The following is a 27,831-nucleotide window of genomic DNA, read 5'->3' as shown; positions in this document are numbered from 1 at the left end:
AAATAGTGGTAGTTGGATTTTGGTAAGCATAGAAAATGAAGAAGTATTGCCTGCTTTGCAAGGTTGCATTAACTCTTTATAAGAAATGTCCTCACAGTTTGTTGCCATAAAACATGAGATGAAAAGGAGCAGGGAGGATCAGTTAGTACCTATTTTGCCAAGTAATTTGTCTGTAATTCCTTGACACAAATACTGCAGTGTGCATTTTTCAACATGGAGTACAAAAAAACCCAAAAAACCATTAAGTCTTAATTAGCAAAACAAAGCAATGCTTTATTATTCGCTTCTTTTTCATCTGGACAATGAATGCAAAAGAACACAGAAACAAATAGAACTTTAGAAGGAAATCCCAATAGGATATTGAACATAATACTTAAGTTTTTTCTTCCATAAAAAGCTGAAAAGTAGAGGTGCCCCTAAAGTTTTAGTCACTAACAGTTATCTCTGAAAGGTTAGGAAAATGAAAATGTTTACATATGTATATTTTAAACATTAATTATAGATACAAAACTCAATACAGCACTAGCTTAACACAACATAAACCTCACTGTTTTTAACGTTAGTAATAAAAACCAGAATTGTAATTAAAAAGAAAATAGAGGAAACTATTTGTACATTTTTCCTCAAAGGTGCAACCAACAGCCAATGTATTTTTGCAACTGAGATTCCAGTTGTACAAAGGACTGAGAGATGTTGTCTTCTATTTAAAGAAGAATAAATTTCACAAACTTTAAAAGAAACTACACATGCATGAACTGCAGACAGTACCCCTTAAAGAGATGATATTTATAAGAACGTAATGGCATACCTTAAATGAACAAAGGGAGAGGTAAAACACATTTTCTACTTTCAGAGCTTTAAGAGATTTCTTTTTTCCCTTCATAGATTACTTCCCAAATTACCTTGCATTTAAACTCATTTGTTCTTATAAAATGGCAATGTATTTATTCTAAACAAGCATTATAAAGTAGTTGTATGATTTTTTTTGAGAAGCACTCAATGTGGATGTTGTATTTATAGTGACCTCAAGAATGCAAACCTCCAAAGTTACATCTACTACTAACTAAACTTTAATAGCCAATTAACAAAAAAATATGTATATAGCTCTAGGATTAAACAAAATTTAGAGAATATGTTGTTACAAAATATATTTTGACATATTTCCTAAGAAGCAATTAAAACAGTCATTTATGCAGAGTTATTTACAGGGGACTCAAAATGTATCAGTTTTAGCACAAACCAGTATACTGTGTTGGATTCAATAAAATATTGGTGAATATAAGTTTGTGACAAGGAATTCTGGGGTTTAATAAACTTAAAAATGTTCTATACAATCATTAGATGAATCTAAATTATATAAAAAAACCTGTCTAAACTGGTTAATCTGAATTATTTAATGCATTTCATTGTACTCAGAAGTTCAGATCACCAAGTCAGTGGTACACACAAGCTGTGAAACAAGTTACCACTCAAATCTTTCAGATATAACAAGCAGAGATTACTGAGTCTGACTGTATCTAATCTATACTTACAGATAGTATTGAAGTAAGAACAAACTATCTTTTTAACAAGCACATATACAAATGTGCTAAAACAAAAGGCAGCAATTATAAATATTTCCTAGAATGACAAGAACTGGTACTTGATCATAAGCCATCCTGTCATTTATTTTTGAAGCCATATTTTCATTAATTTGTCTTCTGGTTTTAGTAGTCTTCTATCTTATTAACTTGGAGGGTTACAGATCATCTGGAAGTTTCACACCAGCACAGGAAAGGAATGTCTGTTCGATGCAGTCTGGAGATAAAGAAAAATTGTACTTCAGTTCATCGCCGTGACTCACCAGAAGCAGCGTTGCTAAGTGACCAGCAAACCTGAACTGCAAGCAAAACAGCAGCCTCCCTAGCCCCCTTGTCAGGATGGGAGAAAAACCACAACAATTTTCTGTTATTTTGTTACAATTTCAGAACAACACCTGAGAATATTTCCAAGTGTAGGGGTGTTATTATTTGTCAAAACTAATAATGAGTGTAGAGGAGTCACTTTAGAGGAGCTTACTTGTCTAAGCAAAAACAAGGACATTTAAATGTGACACCAATTAATTTGAACTTCTTGTTTCAGTACTTAAGATGCTTCAAAAACATAATATTTATGTGTTCATCTCTCTAAACAACCCACAGACCTTATAAGCCCACAACCCAAACATCTCAGTGGTGCTTACAGGTAAAGAAAAAATTCAAAGCCACTGAACTCTGATAGGACAGCTCATTTACTTCAGTATGTGCTGGGTTAATCAGTGTTTTGTCCTAGCACAGAATTTTAACTGCAGAAGAGCAAGGAATCCCAGACTGCATTATTCTACACTTTCACTATTCTCTTCAAACTACAGTTCTCAAATACCATTTAGTCCTAACAACTAATTTTAAAAATAGTATTTTTAAACTTTACTGTACTGAAATCTAACACATTTTCAGTCACAACTACAAATTTCAGTATTCTGAAGAGGTTACCACAACACTAGGAAAAGAAGCTATATCTAACTGTTGCAATAAGGCAATGCTGCTGTGTAGTTGCTAATTTATATTGGTTGCTAAAAGGCAATATACACCTCAGTTAATTAACTTGCTGCATAAGTTGGGGGAGGGGGGGAAAAACACATTTAAAAGAAACATGTCACAATTACATTAACAGATTTTGTTTCAGAATCAAGTGCATATTGTATAGCACACATTCATCATTAGTGTTTTTAAATGTTTATGCTTGTCTTGTATAAAAAGAACCAGTTTTTTTTCCCCAGTCAAATAGTGTCTCTGTTTTCAGGCTTTAAAAACATGTTGCAGGTTAATTCAAATTGATCCTGTGAGCAATCCTGGAGAAAATTTATAAGAGCCTTTTTTTTTTCTTAAATTTTTTTTTACAGCAAACATAGTTTCTCAGGTACGTCAAAATAGAGTCTTTAAGCATTTTTAGGAATGTGCAGAGCAATGAAAATGCTGCAATACTTATTTCTAGGCTTCAATTTATCTTGTCATGCAATTTAAATTAAAAAAACGTTAAATGCAAATAAAGACCCCTAGTTTAAGTTACATAGTGAAGTCCAATAAATCCACTTAACGGATAAATAGCATTAAGAAGAAAAAAAGCGTGGATATGTGCCAGACTGATTAGTCAGCTACCTGAAGAATACATAAAGCACATTGTTGCATACACAATAATCATACTTGTACATGACTGTCTTAATCCAGTCATGTAAAGAGAGACAGTACTCAACTATTGTTTGCATGTTCAGACCCATGTCAATCAGATTTAATATGCAGGCAGATTAGTGCTTCCTAACTTGCTGACAACAGGTTGACTACAAAATCCAGTTTTTGCAGCACAAAGGACAGTATCCTGACAGCAGCAGATACTGTTTCTTAGGAAAAACATTTTCCTCCTAATTTTTGTTGCTGAACATTAGTTCCGGGGACTACTGGAGGCAATGAGGATGCATTATTTGCTTTCAAGTAAAAAACTTCACACATCTCCAAGCCCATGAAGAATATATATAAAGTATTCATGACAGATGTTCAAAAACCATGCAACATCTACTTCATGACTGGAGTTTGATTATCTTTTTCTAATATTTCTTTCTTCTTCAATTTCCTGGAAAAGATAACCTCATCACTAAAAATGGCTTACCTTCAGTACAAGAAAAAAAATCTTGTTCTGTGAGCAGCTGCCATGCTTTCAGACATATTTCTGACTTTAAGATAATTAACAAAGCCTCGAAAGAACAGAAGGAGTCCTGGAAGTGTAGAAAATGCACAAAATTAAGTATATTAACACAAATACACACTATCCCATATTATGCTTATTCACATAATTTTTAAAATCTAGCCTCCAAATAAATTGAAGTCTTTATTTATCATTCACAAATTCAACAACTAAGTCAGCTTTCATCTTGTGATGCAAGGATTCAATTTTAAGAAATTTTTTTCACAAATTTTACTGATTTACACTTCAAGTGTCATCTGCTAAAAAGACTGCTTTAAAATACTTACAAAGATGAAAAAAATAAAAGAATCTGTTTTGCAAGTTCTTTTCAAGAAGAACTCTCAAAATAAATTACTAGTGTCTTAGAAGAGTACCTGGTTCACAAAATGAACTTTTAGCAATATGAACAATAAACGTACTGTGATTCAAAAGAGGGAAAAAAAAGAAAGTCAGGATTGCTCCAGCAAGAAGCTAGTAATGAATTATAGTAGATTAGGTCTTGGGATTTAACCATCTATAAAAAAAACACCAGTCCAAGAGGAGGAAGACCGATTGCCAAAGAAAATTACTCAACATACATCAATATTACAGTTTTTGTCAACTCCAAATTTCAAAATCTTTTAAATTATTTACATTTCATTGCATTTGAAAAAATATTTCAGCTAAGAGGAAAAAGATGTACACACAGTCACAGAGAAGTTACATTTGCAATTGAAGATATATGCTTATGTGAATATACACATGTGCATTAAAACTCCAAAGGTTCAAATGAAACTCTAAACTGAGGTTTTACAAGTTCAGTAAAGGATTTAATTCTTTTCTTTCCTACATGAACTTTTCCTTCCTGCTGTACTGGATGAGCTCTTGATTTTTTCCAGTGATCAATTCCTCTCTAAATGATTTTCTCTCTAAATGATTTTTGGTTATGATTTTTTTAACTTTCCTTTTGCTTTTTTGAACCAAAGCTTCCTCAGAACATGCATGCAAGCAAAAAAAAAAAAAAAAAAAAAAAAAAAAAAAAAAGTTCTCTGCTAACCAGTGGAACTTCACCTAAGCTAGACTGCAAGTCTGCTACAAAACTTGCTACCCAAAAGCTACCAGAGGTAGTCCCCCTTTCAACTGAAAAGAAACTCAAACAGCAAAATGAGGGCAGGCAGCTCTTTAGTTGCTTGATAGAATATTTTCTGCTTCATACATGTTGGAAAATCAGTCCAAGCTCAACCCATATTTTACATTTCTCTGTTAAGGGAAGAAAGAAAAACTACCCCACTTTCCATTGTGTTCCTCAATAAGAAACACTGGCTAACATTTAAATTTGAAATTTAGAATTGTGTCTCTATAATTTTTTCACTGATACATGACAGCTCTTGGGAAGAAGATCACTTTGCTCTTCCATGACGCACAAGCAGATTTTTCCAGCTGTTGAAAGAAGGAAAGCAAGCAGAAACAGATCGATGAACACCAGAAGAGAGGAGATGGCAGTAGGTGGGCTGAAGGATGTCAAAGAACTATGCAAAAGAAAGACTCCAACTCATTCACTTCTGGAGAGATGCTGGACATACTACTTTGTGTGCTCTAACAAAAGGTTATCCAAAACAACGAAACACGGATCTGGTTGACAGTGTTCCCGTGACACGATAATCCTCCTCCATGTCCAGCTAAGTAGCTTTTTTAGGTAGACTCCTTCTATGGTGTTCTAGCAATACCATAAAGCCACCTCATCATTTTAAAAATTTTGTTGGCATACTTCATGAAAAACATACATAGGACAAGGGAATGCTGACTACCAAATGCACACTGTATGCCTCAGAGTGCTTTTTATTCCAGCTTGTGATTTAAAGAAAAAATTAAAAGTCCTCAAACACTTCGGACTAAAAATAAGGCTTTCCCAAATAAAAGTGAGCTACTTCCTGAATATGTGCAAAAGTCTAGTAAAAAGAAAAATGACAGCTTTTTCCATAGACAACATGCAAGGGTGGGGAAGGGGAAGAACACTATTTTCATCCTAACGAAAAAAGGTGTCAAACCTCAATTTCAGGCACCAAAGGGCTTGGTTTTAATTAAAGACTTATCTGGAGATGTTTGTGCCTGCAAAGAGTCATTCCACTTCAATGTCTGCTTCTGCCTGCAAAGAGTTATTTCACCTACTTCAATACAATAACCTCAAACAATATGAAAGAATTCAAGGGACTGATGCTGTGAGCTGTTAAACATTTGCAGGTTTTATGTACATCAAGCAACAAAGTGCACAATAACAGAGCAAGGTGGGCATTAGAGAGTCTAATGAATGCCCTTAAATGCTACTAAAAGGCAGATAGAGAAATTTTTAGGTAATGTTGTTTAAGACTTTTGACATTTCTTGCAAGATAAATAGTAAATCACAGTGAAGATCTCAGAGTTGGTCTTTTTTCTTAACTTACTCAATGCTTCATTCTAACATTTGCTGTTAGAATCAATTGACTCAAAGGGAAGAGTGCCACCTACTGAACCAGCAACAGTTTACCATGCTTCCAGAGCTGGAAACAGAAATTGAAATGCATAGCAGCATTCACTTCTGTAAAAGAAAATCCTTCCAGATTCCATATCCAAATTACAAAATCCACAGTTGGAGAAAAGTTTTAGTGGTTGGGCTTTGGTATACCTTCATTAAAAACAAACACAAGAGCAGAATTTGATGTGCATCAGACTTGAAACACAGGCAGACAGAGCTCTTAAGGGAAAGCTGACATCATGGGACCACTGTGATCAGCAAGCATGAAGCCATTCTCTCATCCTACTGAGCAACTGCTGATGCAGTTTGCATTTCAAAGGACTCAAAAAGGACATTTTGTGACCTGTGCACAAGACAGCAGACTCCACCTTCCTGGGTTCAGTCACATTTCTTAAATTTTAATGCTTGACATATAGGTTTATACAAGTAAATACTACTTATCATATAAGGCCAAAGTTTCATTACACGGTTCTGCACCCCTAGAACAGTAGAAGCAATTTAAAAAGCACAAGCTACAAGTCTCAGTTTTACACATAATCCCTTATGAAGAACAAAATTTTCTGAGCTGAAGGGTATTTGAATAGTCCACAGTTCACACAATAACACCACTATCGGAACCAATAACCTCATGAATAGTATGGAAATAAAAACAGAACACAAAATTATCAGCAGCTAAGGAAAAGCACATAGCTAAACATGTTACAAAACTCTTATTTGGAACTACATGTTTCATCTTTGAGTACTTCCACATCAAAACAGAAATGAATTCAACTGCCACTTACCAAGTACAAGAAATATCCACCAAAGCCAGTACTGTCCATTGAAATATCCAGTAAAATAATCTGAAAACTGAAATTCGTAGAGGAGGCTTAGCTGCAGTAAGATAGATGACTAAGACATATTTAATGCACTATGCAAATAGAAAAAGCATGGAGGAAAGAGCAAGTTAAAAGAAATGGATCCGACTGAAATGTAAAACTAGTATATGTACAGCAGTCTAATACACAAATAAAACACTTCTATTGTCAGTTGGTTTGCAGCAAAGCAATCAAAAATCTCTAAAAAACACATGTGTGTACCCATGTAAAATATATATGTATATATGAAAACACCCTTGTATTACTTGCCAGTAATCTGACATTTTTTATTATAATGAGTCACCACTTGTTGATTTTCCCCCTTTTCCCCTCAGTGCCTGCCATCCCAAACACATTACAGCAGCCTGCTGCTTTAGATATTAACACGAAAAGCCACATTAGTTTAATCTTATCAGACAGGGATGTTCTGCTGACCCTACAAAAGGGGAGCTTTTGACCTTCTGTATACCCCCTACTGTTAATCGCTGCCATGAATACCAGCCCCATAAAGACCCCCAACTCATTAAAGTCTTTTCATTTTCAAACCAGCATTCAGTTCCCAGCAGTGAGCTGAACACAACTAAATGAACCTTGAAGTGCCATTTCAACTGTTCCTGCCAGTGACCACGGCAGACAGTTTTGTCCTCCCTGTGATGTGGGAGGCAGCTGGAGGGCAGGGTGTGATCATACTGGAGACAGGTATCTGTGCCTTTACCAGACTCCAGACTTCATGCTTCACTGATAAAAAGGCTAATCAAATGTCTCCAAAACCCCCACAAAAAGTAGAAATGGGGAGATGAGTGAAGAGTTGCCAGAAGGAGCAAAATAACCTACTCAGCAGCTCTGCACACTTCCCATACACTTCTACCCTGCTATCATTCATTATGTTTACTGCATCCTGACTCTTGTGCTTAGTGCTTCCCATTTGCCCTTTCTAGCACATTTCAGTATATCAAACAAGAAGTAATGGGAGGGAAAATAAAAAACCCTGAACAAACAAAAGAACCCCCACAAAAACAACAAAACAAAGAAACCCAACAAAAAAAACCCAACCAAACAAAAGATACTGGGCCACATATACAACCAGATGAAAATCTAAGACATATAAAGAACTGTAGATAAAGCTGGCTTTTTTCTTCAATTAATCCACATGTTTGCTCCAGAATAAAACCAGATTATGTGAACTCTTTGAGTCAGATTATGCGAACTCTTTGAGTATATAAGAGTATACTTATATAAGAGTATGAGTATTCATTATCAATCAAAGGAAAAAATAGCAAGAAACAGAATTGCTAAGTTGAACTAAAGAAGTGGTATTTTACATTATCCATATATAAACACTCAATTCCTAGGATTTTGACAACACATTGACATTGATCCTATCTCACTTGTTAGTCAGTACTCTCAATTCTCTAAACATTATTTGTGTGTGCTTATAAATATATATCTACATACACACACACAAACTCATCAATATACTTTTCCAATAGTTACAATTTCATTTAATTGGAAAAAAGATTAACTAAAAACAACTATCAAATACTTGCCCATGTGCTCTCCTCTCCCACTCTCCCTGGGCAGAATCGGCCATAGCTGCAGAACCTCCCCAATAGCAAAATTGTGCTTTTGTTCCCCCTACCCTTCCTTCTCCCCAGTAAAAATATACAGATCAAGTATACATTAATTCAAGCTGTTTAGACACTAAAAAGTTTTGTACTACTGACCCTGAGTGAAAAAGTGTGACATAAGCCTATGGAAGAACTTGAAAGAAAAGGACAAAACAATTTGGTGCACACAGGCCTGCCTGTGTATCACCATTAAAATGACTGTCAACACACACCTCACAAGCTTTCTGCTCTTGTCTCTAGGAAGGGAAACAATAGAGGAACATGATGATCTTCATTATGAAAAACTCCACCCCTGAGGTCTTGGAATTGGCCAGCTCTAATAATTCTGAATTAGTAATGGATTACATACAATAATTTAATTATAGTCTAGAACACAGTAATTCTGCAAGGAAGTTTAGCATATATTAATTTGTATATTTGTTTTGAGCACATTTTCCAGCACAGAGGAATAATAAAACTGACATAATGAGCAATTTCTGCCCTCTGTTTAGTATGCCTTAAGGGAAGCTGAAAATATCCCAAACAAACACATAATTGAAAAATTTATGTCTTCTCTCTCCATTAAGATATATTCCGTCCCAGCCCCTGATTTCCAACAAATACACCAGAATCACATCTGGTCCAGCAGCATTTCCCTGCTCTGAATGAGCAAAAAGGAAATTAAAAAAAAAAAGCTCAAAGAAGGATGCCATACATGTCCAGGAAGGACCATGCAATCTTCCACCAATTTTTTTACTATCATGCTAAGTCTAAATCAAGTTACTAAAACACACACAGAGAAAAAAGAATAAAAAAAAGGTTATTGATGGCAGAATTTGAAAGATATGTAAATTATCCAAGATCTTTTTCTTCATTAAAAGGGACAGGATTTTAAAGGTTGTGTCTCACAAATAAGCCAAATTCAAGTTCAGAAAGCACCATTACATTTCATCTAACATCCAGTTAGCTAAGTAACTTCCATTCAGCTACTGAGCCTTTTGGAAAAGTATCTAGTTTTGCAGTGTAAACACCAAGAATCAAGCATTTAAGATTATAAAAATGTGACTAACTTCATATTTAAGTGGACTCAATCCCATATGTATCTTACAAGGAATAAAAGAATCAAATACAAGGAAGAAATGCTTTCTCATATTCCCTTCCCAACAGGCTAAGACATTTATAAATCTTTTAAAAATGACACTATAATATCAGTGATATTTTAGGTACTTGCTCCACTTCTTCTGTAGACTTTTAAATACTTCTACAAGAAATGAGTCATTCAGCATTTATTTTAGTGTAAATGTGAACATGAAATGCTATGTCAGGTAAAACAAGAAAAAATACTGTTTTTCAATTCCCTTATTATATCCTTGAATAAATTGTTATGGGTTTGTTGTACAGAGTCTGTACTATGTGAATCAAGAAACATACCCGTACAATGAGAATCCATTTGATCAGGGAGAGACCAAATCCACAGATTGCACCATACCTTCCAGCTATGGTATTTGTTATACAGAAGGATAAACAAAATCCAATCCAGTTGAAAATAAATGCCACTATAAAATAAAAGAAACAGAAGCGTCTGTTAATCTGTATAGCTAAGCAAACAGACTTAACAGTAATTTCACTTTTAAACTGCCAAGGACATGCTTACACAGTCAGTTAATTCTCTTCCGGAAATTCAGGCTTTCAGAGATTGACTTTGAACCCAGACATTCCCCATGGTATAGTCACTTAATGACAAAGCAAATGGTAAACAGGCTGAAACCTACTACTTTACACTAGAGAAAATTCCAACATAAAAGAAAGTATTATACTGCAATAGACATCTAACCAGATTATACTGGACATGGAAAGTAAACTTACAAAAAGGACTATAACATACGAGATTTGGATTAAAACAAAGAAGAAAAACCCTTTCTACACATTTATAACAAAAAATATAGTTACATGCATACATGTGTGCATGTATCAAGGCTGCAATGTTTAACTTTATCTATTTTGGATCAAACAGAATAAAAGTATCCACTCTTGCTCCAAAAACTTAGTGTAGAAATGAAGGTAAGTTGAGAAGCTGATGCTACATGGGTCTCTTAGATCTCTATTCATGCCTTCTTTTAGATCTACATTCATAAGACATAAAAAGCCTTGGAAGCTTTACCCAGAAGTTAAAAATATCAATGAACAAAAAGGACATTGAGCATAACTACCACTATTGCTTCAATTAACACTTTTACACAACCCCCAGTTTAACAATTTTAAGTTTCATATCTGCATATGTACTTGGCAATCAGCATCATCATCTGTATTGACTTCAGGTGACATGCATTACATCAGAGTGTGAGAATTCACAAGTAGGGGAATGGCCCAGCTTGGAAATCAGTGAGGGCATCCAAAAAGAAAACCACCAAAAAGACGAGCTGGAGGAACTGGTAGAGGAAGGTAACTCGGGAATTCTGGAGAGAACATGACAATGGAAAATTGAAAACATTAGGGAACTCCACAGTAAACACAAGAATCACAGAGAAGGGAAAAGAGGAATGGAAGAGGGGCAGCATGGAAAAAAACCCCTGCCAACAAATCCTCAGTGTTTAAAATCCCAAACTTAGCTACATAAAATTCAGATATGAAATTGTCAGAGGAAAAACGAGCCTGCCTCTGCAGTTAAAGTTTGAACAAACAACTAGGAACAGAAAATTGCTCAACAGTTTTCTTTAATTAAATCATTTTGAAATACTGTCTATAAAACCCCACTATTTTTATACTTCCTTATTACAATTCTTCCAATAATCCACATGAAGATGCAATGATATGCTCACAAATGCAAAATTAAGTCTGTGAAAATTAACTGCAGCATCAGGATTCCATGAACTTTAAACACACTGAAGTTCCAAAAGTTTGGGAGGGCTTCACATCAAAATAGTCATTTAGTACAAGTGGGAAAACATCTTGCATTGGTCAGAGACATAGGTAACAGATAGTGGCAACAAGAATTCTTACTTCTATACAAATTACTAATCTAAAAGGACCCCAAAAGACAAAATAAAAAAGAAACCAAAAAAAAACGTAACTTTGAACAGGTGCTGATCCAAACTGGCATATACAGAGGAAACAAACAAAACCAATCCAACATCTGCTAAAAAAAACCCCTACAGATCAACATTGTCATACCAACATTTACCTATTTTTCTAAGACACATTTGATAAATTGTTTTGATTTTCCTATTTTAAGCAAGCTTTCCAAACCCACCATCTTTTAACAGTAACAGATTTCAAAAGTTCCTTATTCGATGCATTCTCTGATCCTGCCTCAGCATAAGAGCTCACTGCTCTTTCTGCCCACAACTCAAGCTACTAAGGGTGACTTTGATCATGGTTAGGTATACCTAAAGACAGGTATCTTAAAAAGGACACAAGATTCACACGTTTCTAATGGTCTACGAGGACTAGAGAAATTCTCAGAATATGTACAATTTTAACAGATATAGATTTTTTTAAATTACCTCAACTCATTTTTAAATGCATTATAAAAATTAGAGATTTCCCATTCATAAATTAGAGATTTCCTCCTCCCCAGAGGAGGGGAAAAAATTAGTTTTCATAATTAAAGAAGAGCACTGAAAATTTTACCCTACTTTCAACCTGAACTAAAGGATTAGTCAAAATAGAATGCATAAGTCACTGCATAAGTATTTGATGGATGTTTAACATCAAGGTCTTTGCCCAACTCTTGAAAGTAAAGGCATCAGCATGTTCCAGTGTTCCAGTCTTGTTCACAGTAGTGTTTTGTTTCTCTCTAATCAGTCTGCTGTTCCATCAAGTTACATAAGCAGCCAATACAAGCAGAAAAGACAAATCTTACAAAAGTTGTAAACTATGCAAGTTCACGCATTCCAATAAAACTGAAGTACATACAGAAGAAAAATCTCATTATTTAAGTTTTTATCTTCAACCATTTGCTAGAAAACTTGTACAGTCAGGACCTAATCAAAAATCTGTGTCTTCAGCACCACAAGGAAGATATTACTTCCACCAGTCTAAAACACAGGCAACCTGGGAGATTCTCCCAACACTGCCTGGGTGTTGCATCATTTTAGCAAACTTAAGAAAGGCAACTAAAATGTCTACATGTTTTTCATATTTCCCATTACTTCTCTCTTACATCCCATGTCCCACCATTACTTTGAAAATCATTCTCCTTGTTTCATTCTGGTTACAAAATACAATATTTCTTTCAGAAATGCATCTTCTGAGCAGACTGCAATTCCCTCCAGTTGCTTTTCTCTACATCAAAATCAGCCTCATTTGCCCATCTGTCTATCTTTTTCTATCATGTGCATCAATGTGTATCTTCTGTCAGCCGTGCAAGCTTTGAGCTTTACAGCTTACACTGCATCTGGTAAGAGTTACTGCAGTTAATTCCTGTCTCAACTTATTACTGCAATGAAAGTTGTTCATAACTTTTATCCCTATGTTGTCATAAAGAAGCCACAGCACAAGCTCCCCCATCAAGCTGAGGAAGAAAACAGACTAGTGAGAAGAGTGACCAGTAACAAGAATTATGCACTAATTTCTCTAGGATTACCAACTTCCTTCACTATCTACTAGAGACAACTAAGTCGTTGCATAAGTTCCTTGCTGTAACAAGTGCTATCCTCCACTGCTTTTTTGCAACCACTTACTTTGTGAAATGTAAATGACACTGTTCAAGAGATGACCTCATCCATCATACAACATCAGCTTCCATGACATTCCTGCACAATGTACCTGCCATGACACTAATAATGTGCTAACTTAAGGAAAGCCATTCCTAAAACTGAGGGGGAAAAGTCTGGTGAGCTGCTACAACCGCATCACGACCCTAAAAAATAACTTCTGCTTGCCCATTTTCTACATGCAGCCAGATTCTGTGTGCATCCTGTAGATCCCCACTGCAAATTAAACCACTGTGCAAGAACTGTTTTCTATCCCAAAAGTGATTATATGCCTACTTGAGCCCAGCTGTCAATTACTGTCAGCTTTCTGTTAACACATTTCAGACATTTAGACTAAACTCATGCTGACTGCACTGGCATCATGATTTCAGTATCTACTTTTAATACTCTACAACCATTCAGAGAAGTGGGACCAATAAAAGTATGGTTTTTTAATTTTATAATTCCTGAGGTGATCACAAGTGGAAAAAGACCATTTAAGTGTAATTCACATAAGAATATAAGCTTTAGCATTATTTCCTCAAGACAATAATCATGCGGGTCATAATGACCCATATAAGAAATGGGTTTTTGGGAGGAGGAAGGTTGGACTAAAGGTCTTTTTTAATAAAGAGTGTTTGTGATCCAGTGCAGTCCCTACATTTATGCTGTATTTCTCCTTAATGTTTTCAGTAAAATAACCCCAGCCAAAATACAAAGTACAAGACTTTTGAGATGTACATATTGAAATACAACAGATGAAACGATAATGACAAGCACATTACATTGTGATTTTTCCTTAGCTGCTCCAGCACTTTGCCTGCTGATCTTTTTTACTTAGCTTTCCACAACCACACATTATTCACTTAAGTTTTTAAGTATCATGAAAAGAAGGCAGTAAAACTGATCTGAAGCTTTATGTTCCAAATTTTAGCCATTACTCAAGCCTGTAAAAAGATTATGATGGCAACTACATATACAAAAAACAACTAATGCTCAGTTATAGTCTTTAATCCACAATTTGTTTGTTCATTTACTTGCTATTTTAATATATAGCAAACACCAAAGAGCTTAATACTTTATATCTGGCCCAGAATTACTAAGCATACTGCAATAATAAATAATCTTCTCCAGGTCTTCCTGCCACTAGAAATTGTTCTTCCTACTCCTGCATATAATTTGTTCCATTCTTTAACTGGGATATTTATCTTTGTCCATCCTGAAGGTTCACTTACAGACTGATGATCATCACTGGAAGTGTTGGCTGTCAGCTCCCACAGAAAACATAACTTTTTTTCTAAGTGATTAATGTTCAGAAACATTCCTTGGTCATTTATTCCTACCTCTTCATTACTCTTGTTGCTATGTTTTTCTTACTCCCCAACTAGAAGCTTCCTTGTTCCAATTGTTTTGTATTATATCTAATGCATACAGAAAAACTATGTAAGTCAAATTGCTTCTACAGTAAGAAAGAAGTTAGGTGACTGTGTATGAGGGTCAGTCAGCCTCCCCTAATAACCAGAGAGAAATAAGAACTCAAAACAGTTTCTCTATCTCCCAACACTTAAAATTTTAATCAAGTAACTTCCCCTCAGCTTCTCTTGCATGACTAAGGGAAACCTGCATAGCATTTGTGATATAGACATACAGAAGTCAGGTTCCTAAAGTTATACAGAGGAAGCCTCCCATGGGAATTTCAACCATGCTTACCACTCCTCAGAAAGTATACACAAAGAGACTGTGCTCACCCTGAGCTTGTGCTACAACTCTGCCTTCCAACTTGGGCCACTTGAAACCCCCAAAGAAGGTATCCCAGCTTGTGTGCAGTTTATTGACTGCTTGAGACAATTAACAGGTTTGAAAACTATATGAACATTAATTTACAAAACTTTGGTATGGTTATTTTCTGTTCCAGTATAGTGTCTAGGACACTTTGCTTTTCCTTATAAAACCAGGTTTTATTGCTGTGAGTTGTATACAGTGCTTAAATAGCCTAGATATTCAAAAAGGTAAGATTTCTGCATGAGAATTTAAGCTCTGGTTGCACGACTGAACACTTTTGTCCATTTTTATCTCCTTACTAACCTATCTGTGAAATTCAAATTCATTTTTCCTATGCTGTAGGGACAACCCAAAACTCCCTTACATGGTTTCAAAGAATTCAGAGAAGCTCCACAATTCCTCTTGGGGTCCACAGGAAAAAAGGTTGGTTCTAAAGCATTCCTTAAATATAAAGGAAAACCTTATAAGCCTTTTATTAACATCCAAAAGGATCTCCTTCAGATAACATACCAGTATGAGTTTATCAGACAATTCAAAAGACATCCACTACAGGCAGATTAAGTATGAAAACCAAGCCCTTTGTTCATGATAGTTACTTGCTCTATCACAATAACTGCTGTGTTCAAATTGGAAAGATACAGCTCAGAAATTCCTCCTTTTGGTTGTGCATACAAAAAAAAAAAATTCTCTGAGAAACTCACTTACTAGTTTCCTCTGGCATTCTAGAAAATTCCTACCATGCTGTACAAGGCACTTAAAAATTCAAAATAGGAAAAAAAACCCATGAAATGGTCTGATAGCAATTTTTTTTCCATTTTGCATGCATAGCAAAATGAATATTCACTTATATATTCATTTCCCTCAAAATAAGAAGCTGACAGACACCCGTCCCGACCATTGGAGAGCAGATTCTTAGCTCACCAACATAATCACAGACTAAGGGCAACACCAATTTCCTGAAACATGATTTTACCATATATTAGAAATGAAATGGATTGTTTTTCAAAGTTTTTTTAGCAAGTTTCTGGACCAAGCCAAAAAATCCACCTCTTCATGCAAAGAACTTCACTTTACTTTAGTGAGTATTGTCTTATTCTGTTTCGTCCTGCTAAACAGAACAACACTTAATAGCTTAGATGGGAAACAGGTCTGTAAATGGCATGCATGCACCAGGCTCCTAAAACAACCAAAGCCCCCCAACAAACACATCTGGCCACTAGATGGCCTGGAGACAGCAATTTTATGCAACGTGGGCAGCTACCACTAGATGGTGGATACATATCACTAAGTTACTGCAATATGCAGGTAAGCTCAGTATAACGTTTATTTTGCTACACTTCATTTGCATAAAATGAAATTAAAGAATTCTAACTTACTCTTATACTTAAAGCCATCTCCCCCTGTTTCCATCCCCAAGATCTTCCAATGCTGTACTTGACAGTCAGGGAGGAAGTAGGGGAGCATATCTGGAACAAGACAGTTGTTCGCTCTCCTTTCACTAGAGAGCCGTTCCTGATACAGTTCTCTTACATTTTAACTATGTCAGAGAGTTATTTGAGGCTTTCTGTGATCTACAACCTCTACTTGCAGCATTTAAAGATAACCCACCCTAGGGAAAAACCAAAAAGATAGCCTTACTGTAAATTTCATTTTAAATGCTGCTCTCCTAAATCTATGTACATCAACTTCCTGGAGACTTATCTCCTTATTGGACAAACGTGAATACACGACCCACATATAAAGTATACCCTCATTATGTTAAGCTCATTTTTAATTTAATTTGACAATTTCCTAAGAAAAACTACTAAAAACTAACATTTCAGGTCTATTACTATTTACAACTGGTTTTGTGAACTCCTCATACTATGAGCACAAACAGGAAGTTTATCAATTTCTCTCTGTAACCAGTATCCATAATAATCAACACACAATTAAACACACACTTGTGTAAATACCTTACAATGTGTACACATTCATTAAGGCATTCCCATCATAGGCAAGCAAAGTTTGCAATACAAGTCTCAGAACAATCATGAAAAATTATGATCTACAGAGTATTTCTGTCCAGTGTTTAAGAGTACAACTCTGTGCAGACTCAGCTAAATATCTATTTGAATAGAAGGTTGGCAATTTATCCAAGTAGATACTTGCATTCTTGAAGGTGGACACCAGGTTCTGGGAATGCAATTTTGGACATTTGCGACTTCAAGGACTTAAGACATATTAAAGCCAACAACCCCCTTGGCCTCCTAGTGCAGTGCTAATGAAGGCCTGAACCAGAATTTAAAAGGAAGAACAAGTTCACGCAATAAAGGATCTAAATAGATTGAATACAAAGTTACAGAACATAGAAAAGGGAGGGGAAAATAAAGCAAAAAAGAAAAATTAAGTTGCACACCTCCCTTTGCCCCCAAGAATATACTCTTTCTATGCTCCAACTACAGAAAGAGGTCAGATTACAAAACTCACTTTGCTACTCTAGAAATGTCTTTATAGATTTGCTTTGTGAGGCAGACACATATTTTGATCCCAAGATGCAAACACCACATCATACACCAACATGAAAAAGCCTTCTGTGAAAGCATTGTAACCTGCATCTGCAACAGTTAAAGAGATTGGAAAAAAGATTACAGAAGAACTACTACAAACCTAGGGCTAAAAGACATAATTGAGACTTCAGTGGATAATCAATCAGCTTTAATCATGATGGATTCTCAGCAGAACAGATATATGCTCAACACCAAATTTCCATCCAGGTTGTTAAATACTTTTTCAGAAAGAGAAAAACCCTCAGAAATTCAGAAGAAATAAGCAATTGGTAAAACTAACATAGCTTCCTCGTAGAAACAGCTTCTAGCTGCTAAATCTAACTTTGCTTAATGCAGTACACAAGTTACAAGACATGCACAGTGTACACACAGTACATGACAAAGAGCTACAGGAGGGCTTGTTGAAATCAGAGATTACCTGAAAACAATGCATTTTCATATAAACAGTGGTTAGTTCAACCTGAAAATGAGTAAGGTTGGATTTGTTCCTAAAATCAATCCACAGCTGTTTAATTCACTACACTAACATCAGCAAATTTAAACAGCACATCACCTCTCTCAGATTTTTTCTAGTTAAAAATCAATTGCCGGATTTCTGTGATCTGGCCTTTAATTCAAGTTGGTAGTCCAAACAGAAGATGATAGAATTTCCAGCGCTAGACCTTCAAGCATTTACTATAATTTTGCTTTGTCTCCTTATCTGTGACAGATGCCACCAAAAAAAAAGGCAACATATTTGCTGTATCTGGAACAGGAAGTGTTTATATCTGAGCACAGGCAGAAAAATCTGTTCATTACAGTACATTATTGCAATTTATCACAGCTCTCTTTTATATTCCATAGGAAAAAGGTACAATTAAGATATACCTCAGTAGGTCTGGGATACAAGATAACTTACTGAAAAATGCCAACATGAAGATGCCATCATTGCCCACTCTAAGCTGATCTGCATCACTGAAATCATCCCGTGGTGGATACTCTTCTTCCTGGATTTACAGGTTAGTGATAATTTAGTGAAAAGTTTAGAATAACTACCTATAGGATAAAGTATTAATCATTTTTCTAAAGCTAGAAGAAAACTGACATTCCTGTAACATGTCCACATAAAGGAAGTTTTAAAAAATAATTTATAAGTATAAAACAAGTCTTATTTGTTGTTTCTATTGACATAGCCCAAATTTTCTGTAGAAGATATGTACATACTGTCTGTTCATCTTAAATGAAGCTAAAATTATTCCAGATTAGTACTTTGACAATCAAAACCAACATACATTTTTTAAGGTTACTATCTTGACATGTAGCCAAACTATTAAATATTTTTTTGAAAAGACATCACACAGTATGCTCTATACTTTTCCTGCTGGAAAGATCTTCTAATAATTTCCTTAGTATAAAATGAAAGTTATAGAATAAGGTTGTATCTTAAAATTCAAGTGCTGATACAACAGCACTGCACTAACCAATTTTATAACCCACGGCAAAAAATAAGCAAGGCAAAGAACACCTCCAGGGTCACTAGAGGGCGCGAGCACATTACAAGCGTCTAAAAGGTTTCCAAACTCAAAAGGCACAGCACTTGAAGTAAAACAAAAGCAAACAGAGATGTCAGTCAAAACGATCCAAAGATTTCTCCCATTAAGTCAAAATGTTGGACCTTAAAATACTAAAAGTGAGATTTGCTTTGTTTCTCAGCACTCGATTTTCAACAGAACTTGGCAGGTATTATTTATGTAGTTCTAGGCACAGGTGGAACATTGCTCCAGCTGTAGACTGGCAAACACAAAAGTTATGACAGCACTTCCTAAAGAGCCTGATGAAAACTAACACCAATTAAACACCATTTTTATACTTAAATGAGTAACATCAAAACAATGCAGCATGATACAAGTTAAATAATGTTGTCAGTAGCAGCAGTAAAATGGTCTAAACAGAAGCACAGGTAACATTCTTTTCCTAATTTTTCCTCCTATTACCATAATGTATTGGAACTGACACAGGAAATTTCCTATAGAACATAAATGAAATCAAGAGAAATTTACTTGTCTGTTTCACCCACAAGCACTTCCTACAGAAATAATGTTTATGACTAAAAGGGCATTAAACAAGCACAGTGACCTAAAGCTCTGTCACATGTTCCCCTCTGTCAACAGAGCAAAATAATTTACCAGGGTATGGCAATTAGGTTAAAAACATCCTTGAACGACTGCTGTACCAACTCCAAGCAGTCAGCTTCACCCTTAGTGATACAGCCATGAAATTCCAGCTGCGTTCTGTTTTTCAGATTAATTAACCAAGACATTGTATCAGATAACTTATTTAAAAAACACTGCTATTCACACAGACAATTCCAATGGAAACACAAAAAGCCAGTTAAACAAGAATTCTAAGGGGCTATAATTCAACTCCACATAATTTCAGGCATTTGTAAATGGTCATCTTAAGTGACTAAAAAAGCATCAGTTTGTTCAGCTCAGCTTTGGTGCAGATACAAGACTGATGGAAAGGAAGGGAATAGGAAGGAAAGAAGGGCTGAAAAGGCATTTAAAAAAGAGTTGCATTTGAATGTGTTTATCTCTGAAATGCATGCCATAAAACTTCCTTTTTCAAGTAGGACAAAAAAAAGCATCTATAATTTCAATTTCACAAGCTCTACAAAACCCCATACATAATAATTTTGGACTTTTTAAAAACTGTCTGCTGACTATTGTACTTCATACTGGCATTTCAAAACAATTAGTGAATTATGCTGTGTGAAAAAGTTGCCTCACACAAAAGAAAATTTTGCTCCATGACAGTAACAAATTTAGTTGAGGCTTCTCTGATGCTTACACATGTGAGAAACACAGGGCAATAAATACAGCCCAGGAACATGACAGCAGATATTTACAAGAAGTACTGTTGTATTAAGTGTGAACAAGTATTAATTTATCACAGTCCATGTCAAAAAGGAAGATGAAACTGAGGTCTCTTTACTGTCTCCAAAAACCAATGTACAAAAATTATGAGTGTTTATGAAATTAAATACTTAGAATACTAAGAAATTAGATCAGCCTATATCCACATCATTTAGGATTTTGAGGTTTTATTAGCAGTCCTGTAGACAGAAAACACTAATTGACCACTGCTCATGCCCCACTAATACTGGCTGTCTTTCAGTGCTCTTATTTGATCTGGTTGGTGTCAATTACCCTAGTCTTTCTTCAAAATATAATTGCTTGCCACCATGCATTGAGGAATGAAAATGGGCAATGAAGAACAACTGTCCTCTACGCTGATGCTTAGTGTTAAACAGATTTCTACAAAATGCTTCTGTTAGATAGTGACAGTTTTATCAATGAGGTCATATATTTTATTTATATTTTTCTTTTTAATGAGAAGAATGTAACGTGACATACACAAACCTATAAGGTATGTAACACTGTTTCAGTATGTCATTGATTTTTGACAAATTTAACCAAGTTAAGGAAGATGGACAGAATTTCTCGCTTTCTAAAGAAGTTGACATCTGTAGGAACAGAAAGCTTACTGCTCCTATGACCAGAGAAACATCTGAACAGCAAATTATATTACCAACATAAATGGCATGTCACACAGAGTAATTTCTCTAAACAAAAGAACATCAAATGGTACACAGCATCTATTGAAGTGGAATCTATTAAATCCTCATAAATTACAGTGCTCTCTGTAATATTCTGCAAGAGGAGGACTGTTTTTTCTCCTCCATGTTTTGTAGCTTTTTTTCAAACTGAAATCTAGCATGGCATATAGGGAGACAACCACCCTAATCAAGTAAAGAGCCACTAAACTGATATAACTCTTCACAATGCAGTGTTTACAGAGAAAAACTTCTGAGGAAAGGGTCAAATTACTTAATAAACCCCATAAATTATACCTTCAGTATACAAACCAATAGGGAGAAATTAATAATGGGGGAAAAAGGCACAATTAACCCCAGAAGCATTTGTTTGCCAGCAGGAAAATTCATAGCAAAGTCTAAACTAGAGAGAACTATACCATACCTCTGGACGACTGAGGAATATTTCATCAAACAGACTCCTAGATTGACTCCTAGATTCCCTAAACTGGGCGTGCTAAGCATGTAAAAACAGAAAAACATAAGACAAATGCAACTGAAAAGCATTAAGTAAAAGCCATTCATTGCAACATACAAACAAAGTCATTAAACTGTTAGCAGCATTTTTGTCCATTAAAATTGCCATTTCAAAACTGACCTTGAGAATTTGGAAAGAACAAGCCAAGATAATTAATGCTATCACTGCTGATGACACAGGGCTAGTACAATTTCTTTGATAAAATTAGATCTCTGGGAGCATTTGAAAGGAACACATGTTTGTACACAATCTATTCCTGCAAAACAAGCTACACAAAGAATTGTAAAATTATTGAAAGTTTCAGTAAATGTTAAGTTTGGATTTTTTTATATTATCTGTTAATACAGGGCCTATGATGAAGTATTTCATATGATCACAAAGAATCTTCTGAAGTGGCCTACATGATTTGGGGGAAAAAAATATGAAAGCTGTGTAATAAGTGTGCTGCTTGTCATTTTTCTCTCTTTTGCTTAATGAGTAGATTTGAACCTTCACTGCACACTTTGGAGTACACCATGATAATGATCAGCTTCACACATTGCTCAAGGAAACACAAGGACATGTAACTTTTCCCAACTGTTCACATTACTGCAGTAAAGAGGCAATATATCCTCACATACAAGGAAGAAACCAGAAGCTTAGAACCCAGCAGAGTTCACATTTTTAAGAGTACTAATTTCATAAGGCTGAAAATAAAAACTGAAAAACCTACATGTTACATCATTTGTCTATGTTTTGCAAAGTGTGTAACATGCAGGTCAGATAATGTCTGCAGCTGTCACTTGTGGAAGTGAGAAAACAATTGAACTTTGCACTACTGTTACATAACTAAGTTACTTATCTGTTCTTGTATGGGAATTCAGAGCTAAATCCTTCCCCTGAAGATGGCAAAGCACCACTCAAATTGTAACAAGAGCCTTCTTTCTTACTCCAGCCATCTGCCACATTAAGACAGCCTTATTACACAGTCTTAGCCTACCTCAGTGTAAGTCCAGAGGTATTAAATAAGGTAGGGATTTTGTGGAAGCACCACGTGGTAAGATAATTAAAACAGTAGTAATTAAAACTGCACTGGCACTTAATTTTAATATTATCTACAAAGCTGAAACTCAGCTTCAGCATTTCTTACTTTTTCCCCAAATCCCAATTTCGCAACCTTAATGCTGTTTCTCTAATAATACAGCTTGTGTGTGTGCATGCATTTGCTTAAAAAAGAAAAAAAAAAAAAGAAAAAAACAGAAGCAAACTGAATAGAATTACTGATAAACTTGAGCTCTTCAGCAGTCAGCAAGAACATGACTTTCAGATACACTTCTGATACTAACTTAGTACTGCCATTAAGTCTAGAATCTTTTAGTCCATCTCTCCTTTGGGGGAATGATAGTGTGTTCCTACTGATTTTTCATAAGTGAAATTCTTGTGGTGTCAGCACACAGTTCTTGAATTTCAAGCTCTCCTGTATGTTCTAGCAAAGCAGACTGTGAAAAAGTTTATTTCTCACTTCATCACCATATCCTACTCTCTTGCCTCTTATCTCCAGATTCCTTTTCCCTCCCTGGTCTTTTCTCACACACCAGCTTCAGATCCTTTCCCAGTACTACATTATGTCCCCACTTGGGTTCCTTTCTCCACCGATCTCAGTTAAGCCTTTTCCCTTCTGTCTCTCATTTAAGTCTTTCTACTCTGTCCATACCATTGCCTTCCATTCATCCTTGCCTTTTCTAATTTTGACTTAGACTCTGACCCCTGCTAGAGTTAACTCCCTACTCAATCAAAACCAGACTTCTCTTCCCACAACATGTAAGGTTCAGAGGCTCAGCCATTGTCTTTCTTTCCCTCCACCCACCACTGAAGATAGCTGAATATAGTGGCTTTCCCCTTCCCTTCTAACAGAAGGCTAAGAATAATAAATCTGCTTCTGCTTCAGGGCACACCAAAAATTGCTATTTCTCAGGTCCAATGTTTTCACCAAAAGCAGTAAAGAGCAGCCATAAGGTGTATCTACTTTTAGTTCTCTAATTCTACTCTGATACAGAACATCTGAGAATGTTCTCTGGGAACAGCACATCTGAAGCCCCATCCCCTTCACAGCTATGAGCAGCCTAAACTTTTTCATGCAAAACCATCTCTATGCATTTACAAAACTTGAAACTGTATTTATCAACTGAGGAAACTATTTTTTCAAAAATTTGTGGTTTGACCAAAAGCAGGCAGACTGCTTGAGGAAGGGCAAAAGATGTTTCTGTTACAGTGACCTGAATTTATAAGAAAGAGTAAGTTTAAAATGACAAGACTAAAAATATTTGCTCTGTTTTGGGGTTTCATTTGTTTTGCTTAGCTTTATCCTGGAAATTGGCTGAACCTCAGGCTGAGTTGTCAAGGGAGATTGCTTGTATGTCTGAAACTTGTGCATCACTGGGCTCTAGAATGTAAGAACAAGAATCTTGCAAGAGATGCACATCCTGTCTGCAGTGTCACAGGTACTCTACAAGTAAGAGTTTGGGTTTTTAACGCTCCAAATTTGTAATTTCAGAATAAGGACTTGAATCAGACCAGTATTTCAACAAAAGTTTTACTTCTGCGACAAGCAGTAAGGACAGACTATGTTAGAGCAGATAAAATGTGACAATGGAGATCATCCCCTCACTACTAAAACCTGGCAAGTCAACTCTCCATGGTTTCCTACCGAATTCAGTCAAATAGCTTTGTGTGACACCGTCACTGGTGATGTTACACAAACCTACTTTAACATCAGCTGTGCATACCTTAAAGTGAGCATTGTGCACTGCAAGCACTGTGCAGCAGCCAAGGAAGGGCCTGCCTCCTGCTGAGTGAGTAAAGGTTTTTTTCCCAGGCACAAGCACACCACAGCCAGTAAGATTTTACATGTATATCAAATGTAATCACATTTGATCTCAAGGAGGATATTTTTAGTGAAAGCAGTGGAGGCCTTTTTTGGGTATAGTATATTATGGTCAATACTGCCAAGCAGCAGAATTGACACATTCCAGAACTTCAGAGAAAAGAACAAACTTGCTTACAAAACTAACATTTACCACTAACTGCAGATACCCATCTTCTATTTTGAAGAGTGTATTCTTCATAAGATTAATTCTTACAAAACTAGAGACATTGCATATATGCCTATTAATTGTTTACCACAACTTATGTAGGGGCTTTAAGTACTTGGAACATTTCTTTGAACTTAAATACTGAAGTTTCCGTAGACCAAACAGGAACCTTTCCTTTTAAAAGCTATCTACATGATTTGGGGTTATAACTCTTCCAGACTATTGAAATTCTCCCTTCCTCTCTAAAGATCTTTGGTAATTCTTTTGTTTTTACCATCCAAAACAGTACATATTAGTGATAACTCTAAAAAGCAATATTAGCAGAGGATACCTAATTAAGAGTTGACAAAATACTGGATAAACTATTAAAACAGGGCTTTTAAAGCTGTTTAGACAGCTATGTATTTCAAAAGACTGAATATAATGTGCTTTTTATAGTATTCACAACTAACTTACACTATCTATATAAACCTAAACATCCAAAATATTTAAATCATCAGCCCATCATTATTAGAGTCATGGGTCATAAAATGGGCCAAATTGTTACAAACAAGTAGCCTAACACGTTTCACAAAACTGAAATACAGCAGAACTGCACCACTTACTCGCTGGGCAACTTCAGCTGCAGCAGCTGCCATGGCTGCAGCTTTGGCCTTCTCCGCTTCATCGTACGTAGGAAGAGAGGTAGCTACACTGTATGGAGGTGGTACAGGATAAAACTCATTGTGTGTGTCTGTTCAAAATAAAGAAGTTACTTATTTTTAAAACAGAAACATGTCAAGAATATTACATGCACATAATTATTTACCTTTAAAGTATATTTTTTACAGAGGCTAAAACTGAGGATATATGTATTTGAAGTTCTTAAAATCTTTTTAAAAGAAAAACTTTTAACAGTTTGATGGTACTTTGAGCTGCTACCCAAGGCAAAAACCTTAACACAGATGCTGGCAAGAAATCAACAGATTAATGAAGAAAAAAGTCATATTTAGTTAGTTATATCCCCAGGCATTCCAACCAAATGCTTTTTATCACATCATACAAAAGATATACACACAAAAATATTTTTTAAAAAAGCTTTTAAGTATCAGCATCAGTCTGTTACTTCAGTCCAGTAACAGCCATGCCGTACTCTTATTAGTGTGGCCTTGTTGCCAATTCTGGTTGCTCTTTGAAAATCAATTTTTCCAAGATTTCCATTTCAACATATTCTTTTAAAAATTGTTCCTTCCATCAAAATGGACCACAGACTTCATTCTGCTGTGTTGTAACAGTATGACATGACCATACAGAACAGAATTATTAACAATATTAATTAAAAGTACTTAAAATACACCACGAGCTTCCTCCTACAGCCAGCAGTAGCTCGTTAAAAGGCTGTTTACACAATAAAGATTTGTCAGCACAGGTCACATGGTCAACAGATTTGTCAGCACACCAACACAAGGATGTTATATATAGGAATAATTCCACACAGCTATGTATTACACTTGCAAACACTGTCTCAAAGAACAGGGACAGGAAACTGTTCTTTTAACAAATACTTCAAAATATTTGGTTGGCAGCTATTCCAAAAATATTTATTTGCCACATGGGAGACACAAATCCATGTGACTTTAACAGGAACTTCGATGTTGCCTGCTGCTAAGTCTCCCATATCCCCAAGAAAAGCCACAATCTCCTAAGAAAGGGAGCAGTGAATAAATGAATAAAGAGACCCATTACTCATTTTTCATGAGAGGTTTTATCAGGAGCCTTTCAAGCAACATTAACCTTTTCATGGCAATATTTTCATCAAACCATGTCACACACTAAAGAAGTCTGAGGAGTTTTTTATTAAGAGGCAATGAAACTTGCTAATGAGGTCTAATAACAGAGCACTACTCAAAGACATAGATTAAATGTGGAAATGAACTATAAGCAGACTTAAATAAAACCTATTCAGCTAATTAATGACCATCCATTTGGTCTAGCAATTTGGAACAATCAGCGTAATTTACAAGAGTGCTTCTTCTGAACAAACCAAAGGGCTGCACATCAAAGGACAGCTTTTTACTGCAATTGTGTGCATGGAAAAAAGAACAACGACATGGCAGCATCAGACCACTTTGAACTTTGAAGAGCTGATTCATACATGCTCATTCCTGACAAGCAGCTATTTGAGAAAAATACCTGAGGAGGTTGCAGCTGCTTCCACAGCTATGCTACAGTAAGGAGGAGGGGAAGTATCTGCCTCAGGTAAGGCTGCTGGCTGTGGAGGCTGCGGAGTCTCTGCAGATGTGGAAGGCTGCTCAGCTGCTGAAGACTCTGGGGGGTCATCCTCATTGTGAAGCTTAGGAGAAAAACAAACACATTTCAGAGGCATTCAGGGAATACTTCCCATGACAACCTAATACACGCAGAAACATGTTCAAAGAGAGATGAGATTACTCTCACTAACAAAACAAATTATTTACAAAACAGCATGTGACCACTTCAAGTAGTCCAGCTAAATTCTTTTAAGCAATCAGGAAAAGATTTTCTTAGCAGTCTTGCCTATTTTTTTCCCCCAGTGATTTTCAGGGAGTCTTTAAAATATGGAGTTTTCCATGTTTACTATATGGAAAAATACTATTTTATTACTATTTTAATACCACTATATTTTAATTCTTATGTACAGTCATAAAATGTATCAATGTATTTTAAAACACATCAGGTGAGAAATACTATTGTTTATTGTATTTGTCTTGAAGAAAAATAATTAAGACACATGTCTACTTCTGTAACTGGGACCTTCATTCTCTTGCATCTTGTCAAAGAGTTTCTCCATGCAAATTCTAAGACTTCAAAATATTCTGCTTTTCTTTACACTCTGGAAACAATCCTTTCCCTACAAAACTTCAAGTTGCTGTTTTGTTTTTTTGGTTTTTTCC

General features: G+C 35.6%; 1 protein-coding gene across 2 annotated transcripts in view; it reads right to left on the bottom strand.

The window, feature by feature from the left end:
- Nucleotides 1–246: 246 nt before the first annotated feature.
- NDFIP2 (Nedd4 family interacting protein 2) overlaps nt 247–27,831 on the bottom strand; it is a 45,216-nt gene continuing 17,631 nt past the window's right edge. The window contains exons 2-9 of one of the 2 annotated variants that reach the window (XM_030234129.2): nt 27,092–27,251; nt 25,525–25,652; nt 21,756–21,827; nt 18,635–18,722; nt 10,143–10,267; nt 7,030–7,096; nt 3,682–3,787; nt 247–1,797 (exon numbers count right to left, since the gene is read on the bottom strand). In XM_030234129.2, the coding sequence (XP_030089989.1) occupies nt 3,684–3,787; nt 7,030–7,096; nt 10,143–10,267; nt 18,635–18,722; nt 21,756–21,827; nt 25,525–25,652; nt 27,092–27,251 (744 nt within the window). In that variant the 3' untranslated portion in view covers nt 247–1,797; nt 3,682–3,683. The remainder of the gene's footprint in view (nt 1,798–3,681; nt 3,788–7,029; nt 7,097–10,142; nt 10,268–18,634; nt 18,723–21,755; nt 21,828–25,524; nt 25,653–27,091; nt 27,252–27,831) is intronic. The other variant, XM_030234130.2, reaches the window with a different exon arrangement.

The sequence above is a fragment of the Serinus canaria genome, chromosome 1 (genome assembly GCF_022539315.1).
Source record: "Serinus canaria isolate serCan28SL12 chromosome 1, serCan2020, whole genome shotgun sequence".
In the NCBI taxonomy this organism is placed as follows: domain Eukaryota; kingdom Metazoa; phylum Chordata; class Aves; order Passeriformes; family Fringillidae; genus Serinus; species Serinus canaria.
Note: the sequence above shows the minus strand (reverse complement) of the source record. Positions and strands in the feature narration are given on the sequence as shown.